Source organism: Protomyctophum parallelum (assembly GCF_964188405.1).
Source record: "Protomyctophum parallelum genome assembly, chromosome: 11".
NCBI lineage: Eukaryota > Metazoa > Chordata > Actinopteri > Myctophiformes > Myctophidae > Protomyctophum > Protomyctophum parallelum.
The window spans coordinates 40,499,456-40,518,370 of NC_139707.1; the positions used below are offsets into that span (position 1 = coordinate 40,499,456).

An 18,915-nucleotide genomic window follows, 5' to 3' on the forward strand; every position below is an offset into this window, starting at 1 on the left:
CATTTCACTTTTTACTGTATTATCTCGTGCCTACGTCTATGCACATGCACGTTTTATGACCTATCACATAGCACTTTAACGCCTGCACTTTAATGGTTGTGTGCACCTTTGTACTCTGCTACAGTATGTGAACTGTTTGTTTGTTTGTACTGTTTCATTCATTGTTTAATGTACTGTCTATGCTGCAGCCCAATTTGCCCTTCGGGGACACTAAATAAACTTTAACCTTGAACCTTCTTTACCTTTGGCGATCTCCCTCCCATCCTGTAGGTGAGCCTGCTCTTCCTGTGCTGGCTGCCTGCCAACGTCCCACCAGAGTCGGGGGCTCAGCTGCTGATGATGCTGCGCTGCCTGCGACCGCTGCGGATCTTCAAGCTGGTCCCTCAAATGAGGAAGGTGGTGCGAGAGGTCCTCAAGGGCTTCAAGGAGATCTTCCTGGTCAGTGCAGCCCTTCTCTGAAACAAATGGAACTTGCATTCTACTGTGAAGCCAAGCATAATGTGTAGCATGTGTAATGATGATCCTGTGTTCTCTAACATTACAGCTAACACCCCTGATGTCATTGTTGTTAATGAAAACCATAGGGAGGAAGCCAAAGTGCTAACTATCACCAGCAAGAGCGCAGACCATCTCACAGTTAGGCTACAGATGTAAACTTTCAGTTCTTATCTTTGGTAGCCAAGGGCACGTGCGCAAGTTGGTTGCGAGAGGCCTTCAAATCGCCTGCCTCTCTAAAAGGAGGGCCAAACAGTTAGCAGTTAAGGTACTGCTCAGTATCGGCTATTCTAGGAAGCAATTCAATTTGGAGCAGTCGTCATTTCCTTTTTCCATGATTGATGTCTGCTGTGTCTTGGTTAGTACCTCAACTGAGGCTTCACACATGTTGGGAGATAATTCACTGACGGGGTGAGTAACCACCGACACGAAGCGTACATGGTTAATCACCCTGAAGGTGAATTATATCCCAACAATGACCAGCTAGCCGGACATTATCCCACTTATTACACGGCTACTTACATAAAATAATAAATAGACAGTTGACATTACACAAAAGGGCTATAAGTAACATGGGTTTTATTTAGCATACAAAATATGTCCTTTAGTTCCTTTTAAAAGTTGTTCCGGGCCTGTACCACTTTTTCGGCGCTGATGCGGAAGTGCGCATTGATATGAGCTGAGTGCTCTGAGGCAGGCACTTGATCAAAGCTGGCGTTGATTAGCCATCATTATAGAGCGGAGCGGTCATTATCCAGAAATAACACCCTGCTGAATTTGATCAGAATCAAGCATTCAAGCTGTGTAATAAATTACAATAATAAATAGAGTGATACACTGACTCACTCATTATAACTTTACATTTACATTCTGGAGCTGAGATGTAGCGCCTGAAGGCTCATTCATAGTCTGGATTTTCGGTGGTGAGTTGACCAGCGCTCCGGTGGTGAGGTGACCACCGGAGCTGAAATAACGTTGAGCGGTGGTGAGTAAAAACAGAGAGAAGGGCTGGGGCGGCGGTGGCAGTGGTTTGCTCTTCACCGCGGCTCGTGACATCATGTTGTAGTTCGGTGGTCACCCCACCACTGAAAATCCAGACTATTGAATAACGCTTGAGATTCCCCTGGTTAATGCAGTGATTGCTGGACTTTCCCCCCAGATGTGTCTGAGATTTCCCATGCCTCCCGTTCAGGCCCAGGCATTCCGGGCGTCCCGCTGTGGACCATGTGCCTTTAACTCTCACCAACTCAGTGGCCTTGTGGTTAGAGTGTCCGCCCTGAGACTGGGAGTTCGGGGTTCAATCCCGGGCCAGTTCAATCAGTTGTACCCCTTCCTGTATATAGGCACACACCCATTCCCTGTCACACTATTCCTGAAGAAGATCCTAAGGGATCGAAACGTTGAATCAAATAAACCAGTGGAGCTGAGTTTTTCATACCAGTGTTGCAGACTCTATTTTTTCTCTTGTACTGCCTTTTGTCTAGCACCTGGGCTAGAGTGGAGGTGCATGCTCTATTTCCTTTGTCAATCCCGGGCCAGGTCATACCAAAGACTCTAAAAATGGGACCCAGTACCTCCCTGCTTGACACTCAGCATCAAGGGTTGAATTGGGGGTAAGTCCCTGCGACATACTAGCGTCATGTCCAGGGGGTGTACTTGTACATCAAGCTGCCTCACGCTACAGAAACAGGACATAGGCTCCTGCCCTATGGGCCCCATGGCTCGGCAAGGCTACTTACTTACTACTTTAACTCTCAGTCGATCTCCTATGTCACACACAGGTCTCCATTCTGCTCTGCACGCTGATGCTGGTGTTTGCAAGCTTTGGGGTTCAACTGTTTGCCGGAAAGCTCGCCAAGTGCAATGACCCCCACATCACGGAACGGGTACAGTAGAAGTGGAAAAGTGGCCGTAGAATTACAGTCACTGTAAAGATCAATGGTCCAATGAGCCATGTCATTCTGGCGTTTGTGCCAAGTAAGATCAATAATCCAATGAGCCTCGTTAACGTCTGTTGTTTGTGCCTTTGCTTTGCATTGCGCCAGTTGATTTTTGTTTTGTTTTTTTTACTTTTAAGCTGTCTGTGCGGACTGCTTCTTTTCTTTACAACTTATACCTGTCCTGTACCACAAGGATGTGCATCTCACTCACTACCTTCTTTTTTTCAATTATTGTAGAAGGATTGCCACGGTATATTCAGAATCAACGTCAGCGTTTCCAAAAACCTCAACCTGAAACTCAAGCCCGGGGAGAAGAAGCCAGGCTTCTGGGTACCAAGAGTCTGGTAAAGATTTATGTTCTTATTCTTTTTTGTTTTTGTGACCGAATCTATTTTGACATTACAGTTGACATTTCCCCTTTTGTAAAAACAGCTTAATGATTTGTGCTCTCCCATGCCGTCCCATGCCAGGGCCAACCCCCGTAACTTTAACTTCGACAACGTGGGAAACGCCATGCTGGCCCTGTTCGAGGTGCTGTCACTCAAAGGCTGGGTGGAAGTCCGAGACGTCATCATTCACCGCGTTGGACCGGTACCAAGCATTGGCCCTATCTATCTCTCCCATCAATCTGTTCTCTTTCGGGGTTTTTTCATGTACTGACTCATACCGTCTGCCGGCGAGATTGCTATGTTATCCCATTTTGGGCGGGAACCCCTTTTTGGTGTTAGCATTACGTTATGCTTTAGCTATTGAAAAATAGCAGATCTACAAGCTCATAGCGCGACACTCGGTGGCGCGCTATGAGCTTGTAGATCTGCTATTTTTGAAAAATCGAAGAACCACTGACATAGAAACATAGCTTTTTCAGAAAACTGTCAGGATGTACTGTATAGAAGACATTTTTAGAATCTGATCTCAGGTCAGAATGGGTTATTCAAACGCGACCTTGTCTTCCATCTGTGTGTGTGTCTTGCAGATCCATGGCATCTACATCCACGTCTTTGTGTTCCTTGGCTGCATGATCGGACTCACGCTGTTCGTGGGCGTCGTCATCGCCAACTTCAATGAGAACAAGGTTCCGATCCTCCACAGATGTCTCAATGGCCTGTGTGTTTTTAGAGCAGCGCGGGTCATTGATGTACTGTTTATTGTTTTTATTACAAGGGAACCGCTCTGCTTACGGTGGACCAGAGGAGGTGGGAGGATCTGAAGAGCCGGTTGAAGATAGCCCAGCCTCTCCATCTGCCCCCACGCCCAGGTCTGATCATTTGAAGTATTTTATTTGGATTCACACACACACACACACACACACACACACACACACACACACACACACACACACACACACACACGAGTCCACCTATATGCAGTTGGCACAGAGTTCCGAGGTACAGTACAGTCTGGTATTTGTAACATGCAGAATTCTGAAAATGCAGTCTGCAAGTCTAATGGCCTCCATTACAGCAGCAGAAATGAATGATTATGACAATTATACTTTTTGCCCTAAAGCACTGCAAGTATTTTTGCTCTATTTCTCGATTAATCATGCACTGCGTTTGTATGTCTGGGTGGGAAGGTGGGCATTTGTGCACGGATGTACATGTGTAAATTTGCACGCAGTTACGCAGAACCCGCATGCAGTGATTAATCGCCATTTGATGAGGCCTGTTTCTTCATTGGGCAGAGCTGGCAGATTAATTGACAGCAGTGGGTTCATCATGCACATTAAATTAAACAATGCCTGACAGCGGTAAAGAAAGAATGTCTGAATAGAAGGACAGGTGGTGATCAACGTGAATAGCTCAGACAGTGATTTGTGCATGCATGCCACAATCCTCCCATGGCATTTTATACACTGAGTTTATGGAGTGACGCCAAATGAACACCAAGGATAGTTTGATAGGACCTTCTCGGTTTGTAGCGTTAAATCAATCATGTTTCAGTGTGAGGATATAAGTTGGTACAGGTGCTTGGGTGGCACAGGGGTAATGGCCCTGTCCTACACCGCGGGCACTGTGGGTTCCAGTCCTCTGCAGTGCCTGCACTTCATGCAGCTTGGTCACCATTATTACTGAACGAGGAGTGCTCTCCAGCTCACGCTGCATCAGAAGCTCCTTACGGGCAGGTGAACCAGTAGGTGGAAACATAAATAAAAGATCAGTGACAATAGTACACATACAAGTGTGTGGGGACTGGGGAGTTACGATAAGTTATACTATAAATAAAATAAATACATATAAGAGAATACATTGATACCATTTTCGTTCTTTCCACCTACCACTGGAGCAGTTGAGTAGAGCTGGAGGAGTCCCAGGCAGGTATATGGCAGTATGGGGGAACAGCCCCCTCTACACGGCCAGTTGGTACAGAACTAACAGAAAACCAATGTCCCTTAGTCAGCTGATAACCATAACTATACTATATTATACTATCAACCTGACTCTGATCCACATCCAGCATCCACATCACCCAATCGCTGCTGGCAAATCATCACAGCACAGACAGAACTGGCTCTCATGACAACATGAGATGTGCATGATATAAACGACGGAGCTCTCGAGTTCCAGTATTGGATATTGATTTTGGTATCGGAAAGCCTGTTCTGGAATGTTTAGCCGTGCTGTGTCTTGCAAATGGGAACATCTTTCGGTCTGCATTCAAGGCATAACCGTGCCACATGCATGTGCAGTGGTTAAATGTCCATTGAAGATGTCGTTGGGAGAAGATAATGTCCCCATAAAGCTGCAACGTTATCGCCGGCTGTAAAATGTGACAATTGCTCGTGGTCCTTTCAGGGGAAATGCCCTTACGTAAGGGGAAAACCAGGTACTGTGTGTTTGGCTCATAAAGTCATGATGAATTATCACTGAAGAAACATGTTCCCAGAGCTATTGTCCTTGTTTTGAATGGCTGTTTGGACCATTTTAAATTCCTTGGCAGAAAACCATGTATTAGTCTGCCTTCTTAATAAAAAAATAATTGGCAGAATATGTAATGTAATAATTGGCAGAAGTGTGTGTGTGTGTGTGTGTGTGTGTGTGTGTGTGCGTGTGTGCGTGCGCGTGTATATGTTGTATTGGCATAACCTTTTTGTGTGAAATGATTATCAAATATCATTTGGTTCAGTTTATTCTGTTTTTTTTTTTTAAACTTGAAAATATTACTTAGGCCTTTATTTTAAGATGGTTCCTTGTATCACTGATAGAAACTGGGGGTTTCCGGGCCAAGATGTATGACATCACCCAGCACCCCTTCTTCAAGCGGGGCATCGCTGTGCTGGTGTTGGCCCAGTCCGTACTGCTGTCTGTCAAGGTACACAACTCTGATCCCTATTGAATGCGTATATGTCTCGTTTGTGTCCGAGCATAGGCATGGTAACGCCCCGCCTGCCTCTGATTGGCCTATCGACAACTGCCCGTCTTGACTGTCCTCCGCGATGAGAAATAATACAAGAGAATGACAGAATGCAGCCTTGTAACTAACTTGTACGTTTTTCTGTAGAAGAGGCAAACTAATATTGTTGGCTTTGATTGAATAATTGATTGAACACGTACGGTGCACTATATGCCTTTTTACAGTACAATAATGTTTCAAGTTTACACTGTATACAAATAAATGACACAATAATCAACACAAATACTTTATTTAGAACACACATGTTCAATCAATTATTCCATCAAAGCAAACGGCATACACAATATTAGTTTGCCTCTTCTACAAAAATAAAAGTTACAAGTTACAGTTCTCTTGTATCATACCGTACTTACACGGAGTAACCTCGCATCAGACTATCCAGCAGAGCTCGGAGGACAGTCAAGACAAGACGGGCAGTTACCATGCCTATGCTCGGACACAAAAACGAGATATACGCCTATTGAAGACAGTAACATCACTGTCGCGTTCCTACTGATGTTTGAGCCTGTGTACATGCATGTCTTCTCCAGTGGGATGCGGAGAAGAAACATGCGGAGACGGTTCCTTTAGCCACCATGTCAGTTGTCATGACCTTAATCTTTGTGTTGGAGGTAAGCCCATTTCCTTGTCCTTACTCAACTTAACCCATTAAGACCGAGAAATAGCATCTGTGTCATTTTAGATTTTAGCTACCTACTGTATATATCTCTAGTACAGTATATATATATCACATTGGTTGGCGTAATTCGCCATGAGCTTGTAGATCAGCTTTTTTATATATTTTAAAGCAAACATTCTTATTTTGCCTCTGGGGGCCTTGGAACAAATCATTTTCGGATTGGGGTCCATGGCCAAATACATATCATGTTGGGGGTCCTTGTTATGGAAAAGTTTGAGAACCACTGAAACGTAGGTATTTTCTGAAAACTGTTAAGATTTAGAAGATCTCACCTGTACTTTGTTAGACTCGGTGTGATTGGGGGGGGTGAAGTAGCATCATTATTGCATTTTTTTATTTGCCGCGTTTGCGTTTACACTGTGCTGTGTCAACCGCAGCAAGGAACTTATGTTTAATTCATAAACTACACAATAAAATGTATGCAGCGAATCGAAGTCAGGTGCGCTTGGAAGCGAAGCGAAACCCCCGGCTTTTTGGCGAACTAGAATGGGATTGTTTGATCCGCACCAGCATTCCAATGAGCCTTCACAGTCACACCTGCCAGCGCACTTTCCGACAAACGGGATTCGTTTTAATCGCAGTATAGCATCCTGGTGTGAATGCGAGCGACCTTTTTTCTCAAACACCCATCTGGGTTTGGAAATATTCTTCTGGATGTACTGTATGCCTGATGTTCTGATGGTGGTTTTTCCACCTACTGTAGGTGACCATGAAGCTGATAGCCATGTCTCCAGCTGGATACTGGCAGAGTCGACGGAATCGTTATGACCTGCTGGTCACATCACTGGGAGTCATCTGGATAGTGCTGCACTTTGCCTTAATGGTTAGGTGATCAATACAATACATAGACAACCAGAATCAATCATATTTACAGAAACAAAACCCGCTTCACCCTAATTTGAATGCTTTGGTCAATTCCGATTGGCCGGCATCCACTTTGTCTTTCTTTAAAGGACAACTTTAGTTTTTTTCAACCAAGGTTCATGTTTTAGGTTGTTATTAGAGAAACTAAAAGGTGAGTGTTAATTTTCTTTCATTTGCTGCTTTCTTTCGTTTTGGGGATTTTAGCTATTTTTGAAAGGGGGGCGGGGGCATTCGAGCATGGGGCTAAATATGTATTTTTTTACAAAATGTTATGGCGATTTCTTTTTTTATTATTTACTATAGTCCTAATAAACCCCAGGAAATTACATCTGACCACAGAAGATCACAGGATCTACTGAATATGAAGGTAGCCTACTGGGGGAAGGCTTATACTGTGTGCTCAATATGTCAGTTTGTCACATTCAATAGATCCTGTGATCTTTTGTGGCCAGATGTAATTTCTTGGTGTCTAGTAGGACTATAGTAAATTATAAAATAATAAATCGGCATAAAAAATTGTAAAGAAATAAATATTTAGCCCCATGCTCGAATGCCCCCGCCCCCCTGTCAAAAACGGCGAAAATCCCTAAAACGAAAGAAAGCAGCAAATGAAAGAAAATTAACATTCACCTTTTAGTTTCTCTAATAACAACCTAAAACATGAACCTTGGTTGAAAAAAACTAAAGTTGTCCTTTAATTCCCAAAGATTAAACACAGATCTTCATCTGAAGTGCCGCAAGTTGTTTATTTACGATGCCAGCTAATGTTTCTGCGACCCACGCAAAGCATTCAACGGGAACAAATTAATTGAGAATACCTGTTCCTGTGTGGGTGGGGAGAAACTGGCACCAGAGAATGTATGGAGTTTGAACTGATGATTCGTACGGTATACTATACTACTGTATACGTTGAAATAGTGCCAGTCGTAGTGATTGGCTCACCTGACATTTTGCATGCAGCCAACGAGGGGCTCAGGGGGATGGTGTTACTCACTCTAGCTAATGCATATTCATATCAGAGAAAGCCTAACGGAAGTCGCTGGAAAATTGACATAGAAAGATCCATTAAAACATAATATATAACAAATAAAGTAAGAAGTAAAAAAATAATATTCCCATTAGAATTCTATAATAAAGAATGTCATAGCATTGCACAGAATCACACTCGCATGCAAGCACAGTTGTATTACAGTTCGTTCCTTTATTTTTTTCTTTTATTTTTTTATCCCACGATTTCGCAACCCATTTTTTCACCCAGTGTCAATTATCTATAATGTAATCCTGGGCGCTACACTTCCTCTGCCAACCTGGGGGGGGCAGCGGACTGACCTCATGCTTCCTTCTATGCATAAGGAGTCCAAGCTGCTTCTTTTCAGTTTCCCCAGCCCGGACGTAGCGCGTGGAAGGAACATGTTATTCCGACCAGTTCCTTTCCCCTCCATCAGGCGCCACGGCTGGCCAGGGGGAGGTAGTTTAGAGACCAGGATTACGGCATGTTTTTTGTGAGGGTACCTACCCTCACACTGTCACACACAGAAAGGCCCTTTCGCCAACCCCGCCTCGGGTATGGGCACTGATGACAGTTCGGTTCCTTTCTATGGGTTGATATCAGTCGTTTGCTTATGCTTCTCTCATGATGTGTAATGAGTGCTCCCTCCTCTGTGTATCCTTTCCTCCCACAGAATGCCTACACCTACATGATGGGTACATGTGTGATTGTCTTCAGGTTCTTCACAATATGTGGAAAGCACGTGAGTATATTTTTACCTGAGCGACCCCATTCTCAATCCATCATCTTGTCATCATCGTGTCAAAGGTACAATGTGCATTGTAGCAATAAATCACATTTGCGTGTGTGTGTGTGTTTGTGTGTGTGTGTGTGTGTGTGTGTGTGTGTGTGTGTGTGTGTGTGTGTGTGTGTGTGTGTGTGTGTGTGTGTGTGTGTGTGTGTGTGTGTGTGTGTGTGTGTGTGTGTGTGTGTGTGTGTGTGTGTGTGTGCGTGCGTGCGTGCACACGTATGCACGTTGTGCGTGTAGGTGACATTGAAGATGCTTCTGCTGACTGTGGTGGTCAGCATGTATAAGAGCTTCTTCATCATCGTGGGCATGTTCCTCCTCCTCCTCTGCTATGCGTTTGCCGGGGTTGTTCTCTTTGGAACAGTCAAATACGGAGAGAACATCAATAGGTTAGCCTGACCGCTTCGACACTTTATGCACTTTTTGCCTATGCTGTGTTAAAGTTTGTGTTAAGTTCTCTTTTTGCCTTTTACTTTGTGGTTGGTATTGTTGTCAGTAAAGTTGAATCCTGCTAATCTATTAGTTTAGTTTGTGGTCCTAAACGCACGTCGCATGTATGCCTATAGTGTTACAGTTTGTAGTCCTGAATCCCAGAAGTGCATTAGCCATGGCTTCCCAATACAGTTTTCCCATCGTAGGGTTATCGATTTACATTATGCCTTTCAATTTAAGACTGTTCACTCCAACAATGCAACAAACGGCGTCTAGTAATGGTGTTGCTCCACACCACGGGGCACTCTTATCATCATACAGTACATCACATTCCGACAAATCACAATTTGCGTCCTCACTTTTCATCCTCAAATCCATGGTACACACAGACACAGAAAGCTGGCTATAGGATCAGTCTAGTGAGTTGCGAGATTAGCCGCGAACACACAGAGTTCTAGTATGCCTATACGTCGTCATTTGAGCACTAGCAGCAAGGATATAGCACAATTACATCACTGTGTAAAAGATCTTTCCTATAACACTGTCTGACCTGGTACTGTATATGTTTCTCCCCATTGACAGACATGCTAATTTCTCTACAGCGGGCAAGGCCATCACTGTCCTCTTCCGTATTGTCACGGGGGAAGATTGGAATAAAATCATGCATGACTGCATGGTAAGACAGGACAGCAGGTCTGCCACACAACATTGATTGACTGCGAGCATACGTCACTGACACATCAGTGACAGATAGATTCAAGAATCATATTATGTTATTACTAATTATAACGTTTCGGCAAACAATATATGCCTTCAGGGTATAACATACCCTGAAGAAGGCATATTGTTTGCCGAAATGTTGGTCTTTCAATAAAAACGTTTTTTTTTTTGCATTGTGACTACGAGCTGTGCGACCTCTCCTTCCTTTTGTCTCGCGTGGTCAGCACCTCCCCACTATTGTTTGCGCTTACTGCGCTCCTACCTCTTTGTTTGTTCTGATTACTATTTAAATTAGGCATGGTTGACAAAACAGTACAAAAAATTATAAAGAAATGACTTAAAAAACGACTTATTAGGTCCATGTGTATACCAACATGGACCTTAAATTCCCTAATTGTCGACATTCTCGACAATTTATCTAAAATACTATGGGAACATTCATTTTGTTGAAAAGAGACTTGGTGTAGAGGTGAAAAGGAGGGGACCTGCCAGTGCCTAGTATAGAATCCTGGGGGACCCCAGTCAAATATAGTTCGACACAACTTCAATTATTTTTTAAAGTTTTTAACTGATGATATCCTGCCTCAGGATACGTGCCGTTACAGAAACGAGTAGTTCAACTTATTGTCTTTATACTTTGTAAGCTTTGCCACGGATGTGGCACAAAAAGTGCAATGGCTGCAATGTTTTGCACCATACTGTATGTAATTTACGTGTGGCGTTGTACACAGCCACACGAGAGTCTTTACTAAACTATTATCTACTATTATTATAGCCCAGAACGTTGCAGTGAAATGTGTTTTGCGTTGTCTTGTCATGGCCCAGGTGCAGGCACCGTTCTGCACCCCAGATCAACACCGCTACTGGGAGACGGACTGCGGGAACTACGCCGGGGCCCTCATCTACTTCTGCTCATTCTACGTCATCATTGCCTACATTATGCTCAACTTGCTCGTGGGTGAGTTTGTGTGTGTGTATCTATAAACATGCTGCTGTACTGTAGGTGCGTGAGTGTGTGTGTGTGTGCACAAAAGCCATTCAAATACAGGGCACTATTCCATGTCATCTGTAAGACCGTTATTTCATTTCCGGCTGTAACGTGCCATAAACCCCTGGAAGCTCATAAAGCACAAGCCTTGCCATTGCTCCCTGGGCTGAATTTAACACTGCTATTACCACTTATCATTGTGGGCAATTACCATGCAGACATTATGATCTCCCTCCCACTGCAGGGGAAGGGGAAAGACAGGAAGAGAGAGACACTAAATATATCGGTTTTGGGTGTGAGCCAAGACAATCTTTAAAAAAAGAAATCTGAATGTGATCATCAGTGTTTCTATATGGACCGTGTCTGTCGATGTAGGTGACTGCACTGGATGATGAGGTGAGCGTCATGACAGTACCAAGGGTATTCTAAGGGTACCCTAAGGGTTACTGTACTTTACATCTAATGTTTTTAATTTTAGCTGGAACAAATCATTTCAATATGAGCACTTTATTGGGAGCTCTCATCCAGAACACCATTAGCCTGGCCACTAACTCATATCACATTTGTCATCGTGCCAGACGATTATTTATCCCGGTATGGCACGATTATAGTCAGAAGTCTCAGAACAGTCTCATGCAGAGTCTGACATGAGCGCTAATCATCTAGTACGCCTCCAGATGGTTTGTGCGACAATTGACTACAGCTGGCATTCCTGCAGTATGTGCTACTAATTAAAGAGTGTTTTTATGCGTATCCTTTTCTTCCCCGGGTTGTGACAGCCATCATTGTGGAGAACTTCTCTCTGTTCTACTCAACGGAGGAGGACCAGCTGCTGAGCTACAATGACCTGAGACACTTCCAGATCATCTGGAACATGGTCGACGACAAACGAGAGGTGAGAGCAGAGGGAGAGAGGTGTAACGGGACAAGACGTTGCATGTAAAGGGAAGGTCTAGACTAGACACAAAAAGGAGTCAAAATAAGAGGTGAAAAGGAATTAGTCGTAATGGAAGGAAATGGGGGAAATGACGACTTATCCACGCACCACGTCTATAATTATCATCGGGATGTAATAGCCCTGGCCTACAGTCACAGCTCAAAAGGATGAGTGGAGTGGTGAAAGACCCTAATCTCACTCAGAGCCACTTTTCATCTGCTGGTTCAATAAAATGTTAATTGGCGGTGTCCTGCCGTGTTGAATCTTTTCTTCAGTTCTGGCCAAGTCACAGTAGACGGGCAGCAGAGTCAATCATCATTCAATCATCATTCGTGCCTGTGACCCTTTCATGACCAGGGTCTGATCCCAACGTCGAAAGTGAAGTTCCTGCTCCGTCTACTCAGAGGTCGGCTAGAGGTGGATCTGGACAAGGACAAGTTGTTGTTCAAACACATGTGCTACGAGATGGAGAGACTACACAACGGAGCTGATGTCACCTTCCACGATGTGCTCAGGTGTGCGTTCATCTGAGCGTAGGAAATATATACGGGATGGCAAAGAAATTTTTATAATTCCATCATCATTTTAACCCATTCAGACCGTAGGACCGCGTACAAACCGCAACGTCATATCTAATCCAACCGTTGGTTCCGGGGGACGTGTACACACACGTCGTAGCGCTTTTTTATTGATATCAAACAAAAAAATGGAAATTCTGATTCTTCCTTTTTTACGGCTCAGAAAGAATGCCTCGTATCTTCTAATCTAGGGAGTTGTCCATGGTTTTGACCAAAAGGGCATACTAAATAGCATTATGTTATACTTTAGCTATTGAAAAATAGCAGATCTACAAGCTCATAGCGCGCCACCGAGTGGCGCGCTACGATCTTGTAGGTCTGCTATTTTTGAAAAATCGAAGAACGACTGACATAGAAACACGGCTTTTTCAGAAAACTGTCAGGATGTAGAAGACCTTTTTAGAATCTGATCTCAGGTGAGAATGGGTTAACTGTGCGTTGCTTTGCGTTCCGCAGTATGCTGTCGTACCGCTCGGTGGACATCAGGAAGTCTCTCCAGGTGGAGGAGCTGCTGGCCAGGGAACAGCTGGAGTACACCATAGAAGAAGAGGTGGCTAAACAGACCATTCGCATGTGGCTCAAGAAGTGCCTGAAACGCATCCGGACGGTAGGATCCTCCACCACACACAGACACCCTAAAACGCATCCGGACGGTAGGATCCTCCACCACACACAAACACCCTAAAACGCATCCGTACGGTAGGATCCTCCACCACACACAAACACCCTAAAACGCATCCGTACGGTAGGATCCACCACACACAGACACCCTAAAACCCATCCGTACGGTAGGATCCACCACACACAGACACCCTAAAACGCATCCGTACGGTAGGATCCTCCACACACAGACACCCTAAAACGCATCCGGACGGTAGGATCCTCCACCACACACAAACACCCTAAAACGCATCCGTACGGTAGGATCCTCCACACACAGACACCCTAAAACGCATCCGTACGGTAGGATCCTCCACACACAGACACCCTAAAACGCATCCGTACGGTAGGATCCTCCACACACAGACACCCTAAAACGCATCCGGACGGTAGGATCCTCCACCACACACAAACACCCTAAAACGCATCCGTACGGTAGGAGCCTCCCTCCACACACAAACACCCACCCACAGGTACACTTTGCACATAATATCTCCTCATGACAACATGCACGTGTATTACACACACACACACATGCCACACACGGTCTACAAACGCATTCCTGGAAACACGTGTGGTGTCCGCAATCAGTAGTCTGCACAATGAAATTGTTACGTTCAAAGCCTCTAAACCAGCGGGGTCGGCAACCTTTTTGACATAAAGTTTTCATTTTGCCGTATTATTGTCTTTTGTTAATACATTAGGATGTAATGGTCATTGGACTCTGAGAGAAGTAATCTCCCAAACGCAGTCTCTCCCCAGTCAGAGTGAGAGGAGTCTGAATGAATGTAGAAGTATGTGCAGGACGTAATGTGTATATAGATGCAGTTTAACTGACTACTATTTAATTTGAAAATAAATTAGCTCTCTAGACTCACACTTGTGCCAGTGACCACCCTCCCCTGTGCCAATGTTGGCACCCGTGCCTAAGGTTGCCTACCCCTGCTCTAAATGACAATGCTGAAACAATACTATACACTTCCTACACGTTCTCTCAAACTTGAATTTGTAAAACCTTTCCTGTCTAAACGTCTGGAGTTTTTTTATGACAAACGCTCAAGGTGTGTTCCCACCGAAGCATTGACTTCATGTGTAACGACACCGCTCGAACAAATATTTTATCTTTCGGGTCGGAACGCACCTTTCTTCACACACCGCATGCCTCTTGCATGCACTTGTAGAAACAGCAGCAGCCGTGCAGCATCATCGAAGGCCTGAAGAAGAGCCAGCAGCAGGAGCTCAGTCGCCTCCTCAACCCTCCCAGCATAGAGACCACCATACCCAGCGAAGACCACAACACTAACAACCAGGAAAACCCCCCTCAGCCGGAGGTAAAGGCTCCATGCTGCCAAGCACGCACGAACACACACACACACACACACACACACACAGCCAGTAGACCGTTACTCACAGCTTGATGTACAGTACAGCAGGCGTGTGATATTGTCCCTGTCGGGTGGAAAGGAAACCTGTCAAAACTGTTACTTTTCAGGAAATGGAAAAAATAACCCATGTTCCAATGGATCCAATGTAGTTTAGTCACGCTCTCTGTTAATATTTTTCATTGCTTAAATATTTATTAACCATAACCATTTCCACTTTAACTTGAGCTTGTAGATCTTTTTTTTGATTTTTTTTTATAGTATGACAAAGTAGGACATTAGTTTACAGAGAGAAAAAAAACGTTGAAATGGTACAGAGATATGAGGTTTCTGCCCGACAGCAACGATATAATAACCCGCAGGTGTAAGTAGTGAACCGCCTTTCTTTCCGTTGTGTTTAGCTGAGCGGCCTCCAGCAGCTGCTGAGCCCAACGCTGTCTGACAGAGGAGGCTACCGGCAGGACTCCTCAGACCTGGGCCGACCACAGAGGAAGCTGGGACAGTGGCGGCTGCCAGCAGGTCAGTGCTGCGGTAATGGATGGGGACAAATAATAGCTAGGCGAAAATGTTAGAGAGGGAGAAGAGAGTGGAGAAGTGATTCAGTAGGACTGAGACAAGTTACAGTATGCTTGTGTAGCACCCAGCCAAGACACAGTCCACTATTGGCAAGACAGGTCTGGTGAGTGCATGGGACACTGGGGTTCAATCCCCACTCCTGCGCATCACCACAATCTGGCGTAGTCGGCAGGACTTGGAGCATGGGGATCCTTGCGTGAGGGACATGAGGGACGTTGTGTGCGGCATTTAGTGTGAAGGGCGAGGACGTGCTCCAAAGACTGGGGGGGTTGATTGTAGCACTCAGCCAAGACCCGGCCCACAACAGCCCTGCCAATCGGGCTCAGCCCTACTGCCACGACAGGCTGTTTGTCGATCTGGCGAGTGGGAGACTGTGGATCAATCCCAGCTCCTGCGCATCTCTACACTTGGTTGCGCTTGGGTGTCACGCTCTGAAAATAGCTTGTAGATCGGCTATTCTTGGTAGCCGATCCAAAAATCTGGCATTATTTGCCTGCGAAAATACATTTTAGTCGACTAAATCAAATGTAGATCAATTGTTTTATTCAGAAGTCTATGACTAAAACTAAACCAGTAAAGGCTCATACATAGTCTGGATTTACGGTGGTGGGGTGACCACCGAACTACAACATGACGTCACGAGCCGCGGTGAAGAGCAAACCACCGCTCCAGCCCTGCTCTCTTTTTTTACTCACCACCGCTCAACGTTATTTCAGATCCGGTGGTCAGCTCACCACCGGAGCGGTGGTCACCTTACCACCGAAAATCCAGACTATGAATAGGCCTTAAGACAGTATGGAGACAGCCATATATGGAGCGTGTCACGAGGCGTGACTGATTGACAGGTTTTGCAGGTTTTCATAGTAATCTGCGACCTACCGTCACAATAAAATGTATATTTGCTGTGAAAATGAAGACTGTTCCAATAATTTGTTCACCATTCAGTACTTTCGATTCCGCTCTCCTCACGTAGTTCATTCCAATGATGAAAGAGGAACGTCTCTCTTCAGCCAGTCAGTCAATACGTTTGTATTTGTGCAACTCACTGACTGAAGCTCGTGACACCATGCATTCCACATGGAGGAAACTAAATGACTCCAGGAATGATATTGTAGCTTTTGAGGAAGTGACCAAGTTTGTTCCCGTTCACCGAATCAAAAGAACAAAATGAATGTACAGTGGTTCATCATAACCTTTTCTGGATCTGGGTCCACTTGAAAATCGGTTCACGGCACACCCATCTGACCACTTAACACTACAGCCATTTGTTGTCAGATGGGTGTTGTCAGAGCATGTTATTTTGAATGATAAATCAATCGATTGTGTTCTGTCCCTTATCAATATTCTTTAAGTTCCTATTTATCACAAGCAGAAGGAAAACTAATTTCCCAAGGTTTTGCAGAAAACATACCATGTCGTTTGTTTAGTTTTGCCATAATTTTTATTATATAATTTTATTTAAATATATTTTTTATTATAATACATATTTATATTAAATTATTTGGGGGCCCACTTCTATCCTTGCAGCCAGGATTGTTTCTCCTGTGTTGTAATTATAATTGTAAATCTATATATGGTCTATTTCTGCGTGCGTGCATGTTTTTGTGTGTGCGTGCGTGCCTATGTGTGTTCGGTGCAGGTCGGGCCAGTGTCAAATCGATTGTGTGTAAGATGAACCCAACGGTCAACGACGAGGCGTCTTCGGGGTCGGAGGTGAAGAAGTGGTGGACGCGTCAGCTGACCGTGGAGAGCGACGAAAGTGGCGAGGATGTCAATTGCAATTAGAGAGGGAGGCGTGCCACACCTCTCAGAGTTGATGTTTGTATCTGTCGGGGTTTAGAGAGAGAGAGAGAGAGAGAGAGAGAGAATACTTTAGGGCTGTGTCCGAATTCCGAAATCAACAACTCATTCACATTCACACTGAACACGAAGAGTTACAAATGTAACCAAATGGACCAGTAAGGTTGTCAGTTTTTTACAGAGCGGCTCTGTCACTGGCGCATCCCACATGCAGCCTGACGAGTCGTAGGTTCGATTCCCGAGTCTGACGACCTCTGCTGCGTGTCACTCACTGTCTCACCATCTATCCAAATAAACACAGGAAAGCCCAAAATATATATTAAAAAATATATAAAGAAGATTTTCTCCAATGATCCTCTTCATAAATACAGAGTGGTCCCTAATCACTATAGTGCACTACTGTACTGTATATAGTGAGTGGGGAGTGGTTTCAGACACGGCAGAGGAGATTTTTAGCAAAGTTTGTTTTTTGCGTACATACCGTAAGAACCCATTTACAGCGGTGGGTAAGACTTTCTATGCGGGCACTTTTGGTGTTCATGGAGCTGATTTGCTTTGTGATTTTTATAGCCATGAGAGGGAGGGATGCTTTAATATTTTGCAGGGAAGGAATGAACTAAGAAGCTGCTACCAATACACATTTATACTGTTTACATCTCGCTTGGAGAGGATTAAATGAAGGAACATAAACCATGTTTGTCATAAAACATGGTTCCAATATACTGAGCAGAAGCTATTTTAACAGGTCAAAGGTATAGTTTCTACAGCTGCTTTTATTTCAGATATCTAAACTTTGTCTTTGTTCTCGTATTCACTTTGTTTATTGTGCCAATAATATCTGTCTGTTCTAATGTTAAGTGTTTATTGTATAATTTATATATTCATATACTGTACACACTTTATACTTTAATCTTTAATCTAATCTTTAGTCTTGTTCTTTGGACCAAGCAAATGAAAGCAAGATATAGATTCAAATCATGACTGTGAATGTAATTAAAGGTTATATGTTGCATCTATCTTATGAGGTGGAAAAAAACCATACATGATATATTTTGTAAAATATACATAAAGTATTTCCTTTATATAAAGTATTGACTTATTCTAATAAAGGCCTACGGTGTCTAGGCATCTAAATCAACATGAATATGTGTATATTTTTCAGACAAAAATATTGGCAAGCAGCAGTCAACATCTGCACTTCCATTTGTCAACAACCGGTATTTGACATTGTCTATTTATTACTGACGAAACAAGGAAAAGTAAAGTCAGGTCTGCATTTTTGCCTAGTTAACACAAACATGAACCCTGCTCAAAATGGGGATTCTCTGAGCAGCAGTGGTCGACAAAGAACTCAACTCCAGGATTTGAGTCAGAGTATAATTATACTAGATACAAATTACTGGAAATATTACTACAGACATATTCAAGAAATAACAATACTTCGACAAGCTCACAACTCATCGATCTGCTATTTCCCCTACAAGATTTGAAAAGCGGTCAATTCATATGTTTTTTGTTTTTTTGTTTTCTCCCCTTAGAAATGTTGTGGACTGTCTTTGAAACATAGTGGAGTGAAAGTAAGTATCCAGAAATACAAATACTCAATTTAAGTACAGGTTGCACTTACAGGGTGAACTTTCTCTTCACTGGTGTA

At 43.9% G+C, this 18,915-nt stretch overlaps 1 protein-coding gene across 1 annotated transcript in view; it reads left to right on the plus strand.

Moving 5' to 3' along the window:
- Window positions 1–17,322, plus strand: part of nalcn (sodium leak channel, non-selective) — a 111,843-nt gene extending 94,521 nt beyond the window's left edge. The window contains exons 25-43 of the mRNA XM_083776368.1: window positions 271–438; window positions 2,277–2,381; window positions 2,673–2,779; window positions 2,906–3,026; window positions 3,412–3,510; window positions 3,600–3,693; window positions 5,641–5,747; window positions 6,380–6,460; window positions 7,232–7,351; window positions 9,075–9,143; window positions 9,429–9,577; window positions 10,203–10,296; window positions 11,166–11,298; window positions 12,108–12,223; window positions 12,623–12,780; window positions 13,300–13,450; window positions 14,691–14,834; window positions 15,287–15,404; window positions 17,101–17,322. Of these exons, the coding sequence (XP_083632494.1) occupies window positions 271–438; window positions 2,277–2,381; window positions 2,673–2,779; window positions 2,906–3,026; window positions 3,412–3,510; window positions 3,600–3,693; window positions 5,641–5,747; window positions 6,380–6,460; window positions 7,232–7,351; window positions 9,075–9,143; window positions 9,429–9,577; window positions 10,203–10,296; window positions 11,166–11,298; window positions 12,108–12,223; window positions 12,623–12,780; window positions 13,300–13,450; window positions 14,691–14,834; window positions 15,287–15,404; window positions 17,101–17,246 (2,280 nt within the window). The 3' untranslated portion in view covers window positions 17,247–17,322. The remainder of the gene's footprint in view (window positions 1–270; window positions 439–2,276; window positions 2,382–2,672; window positions 2,780–2,905; window positions 3,027–3,411; window positions 3,511–3,599; window positions 3,694–5,640; window positions 5,748–6,379; window positions 6,461–7,231; window positions 7,352–9,074; window positions 9,144–9,428; window positions 9,578–10,202; window positions 10,297–11,165; window positions 11,299–12,107; window positions 12,224–12,622; window positions 12,781–13,299; window positions 13,451–14,690; window positions 14,835–15,286; window positions 15,405–17,100) is intronic.
- Window positions 17,323–18,915: the final 1,593 nt, after the last annotated feature.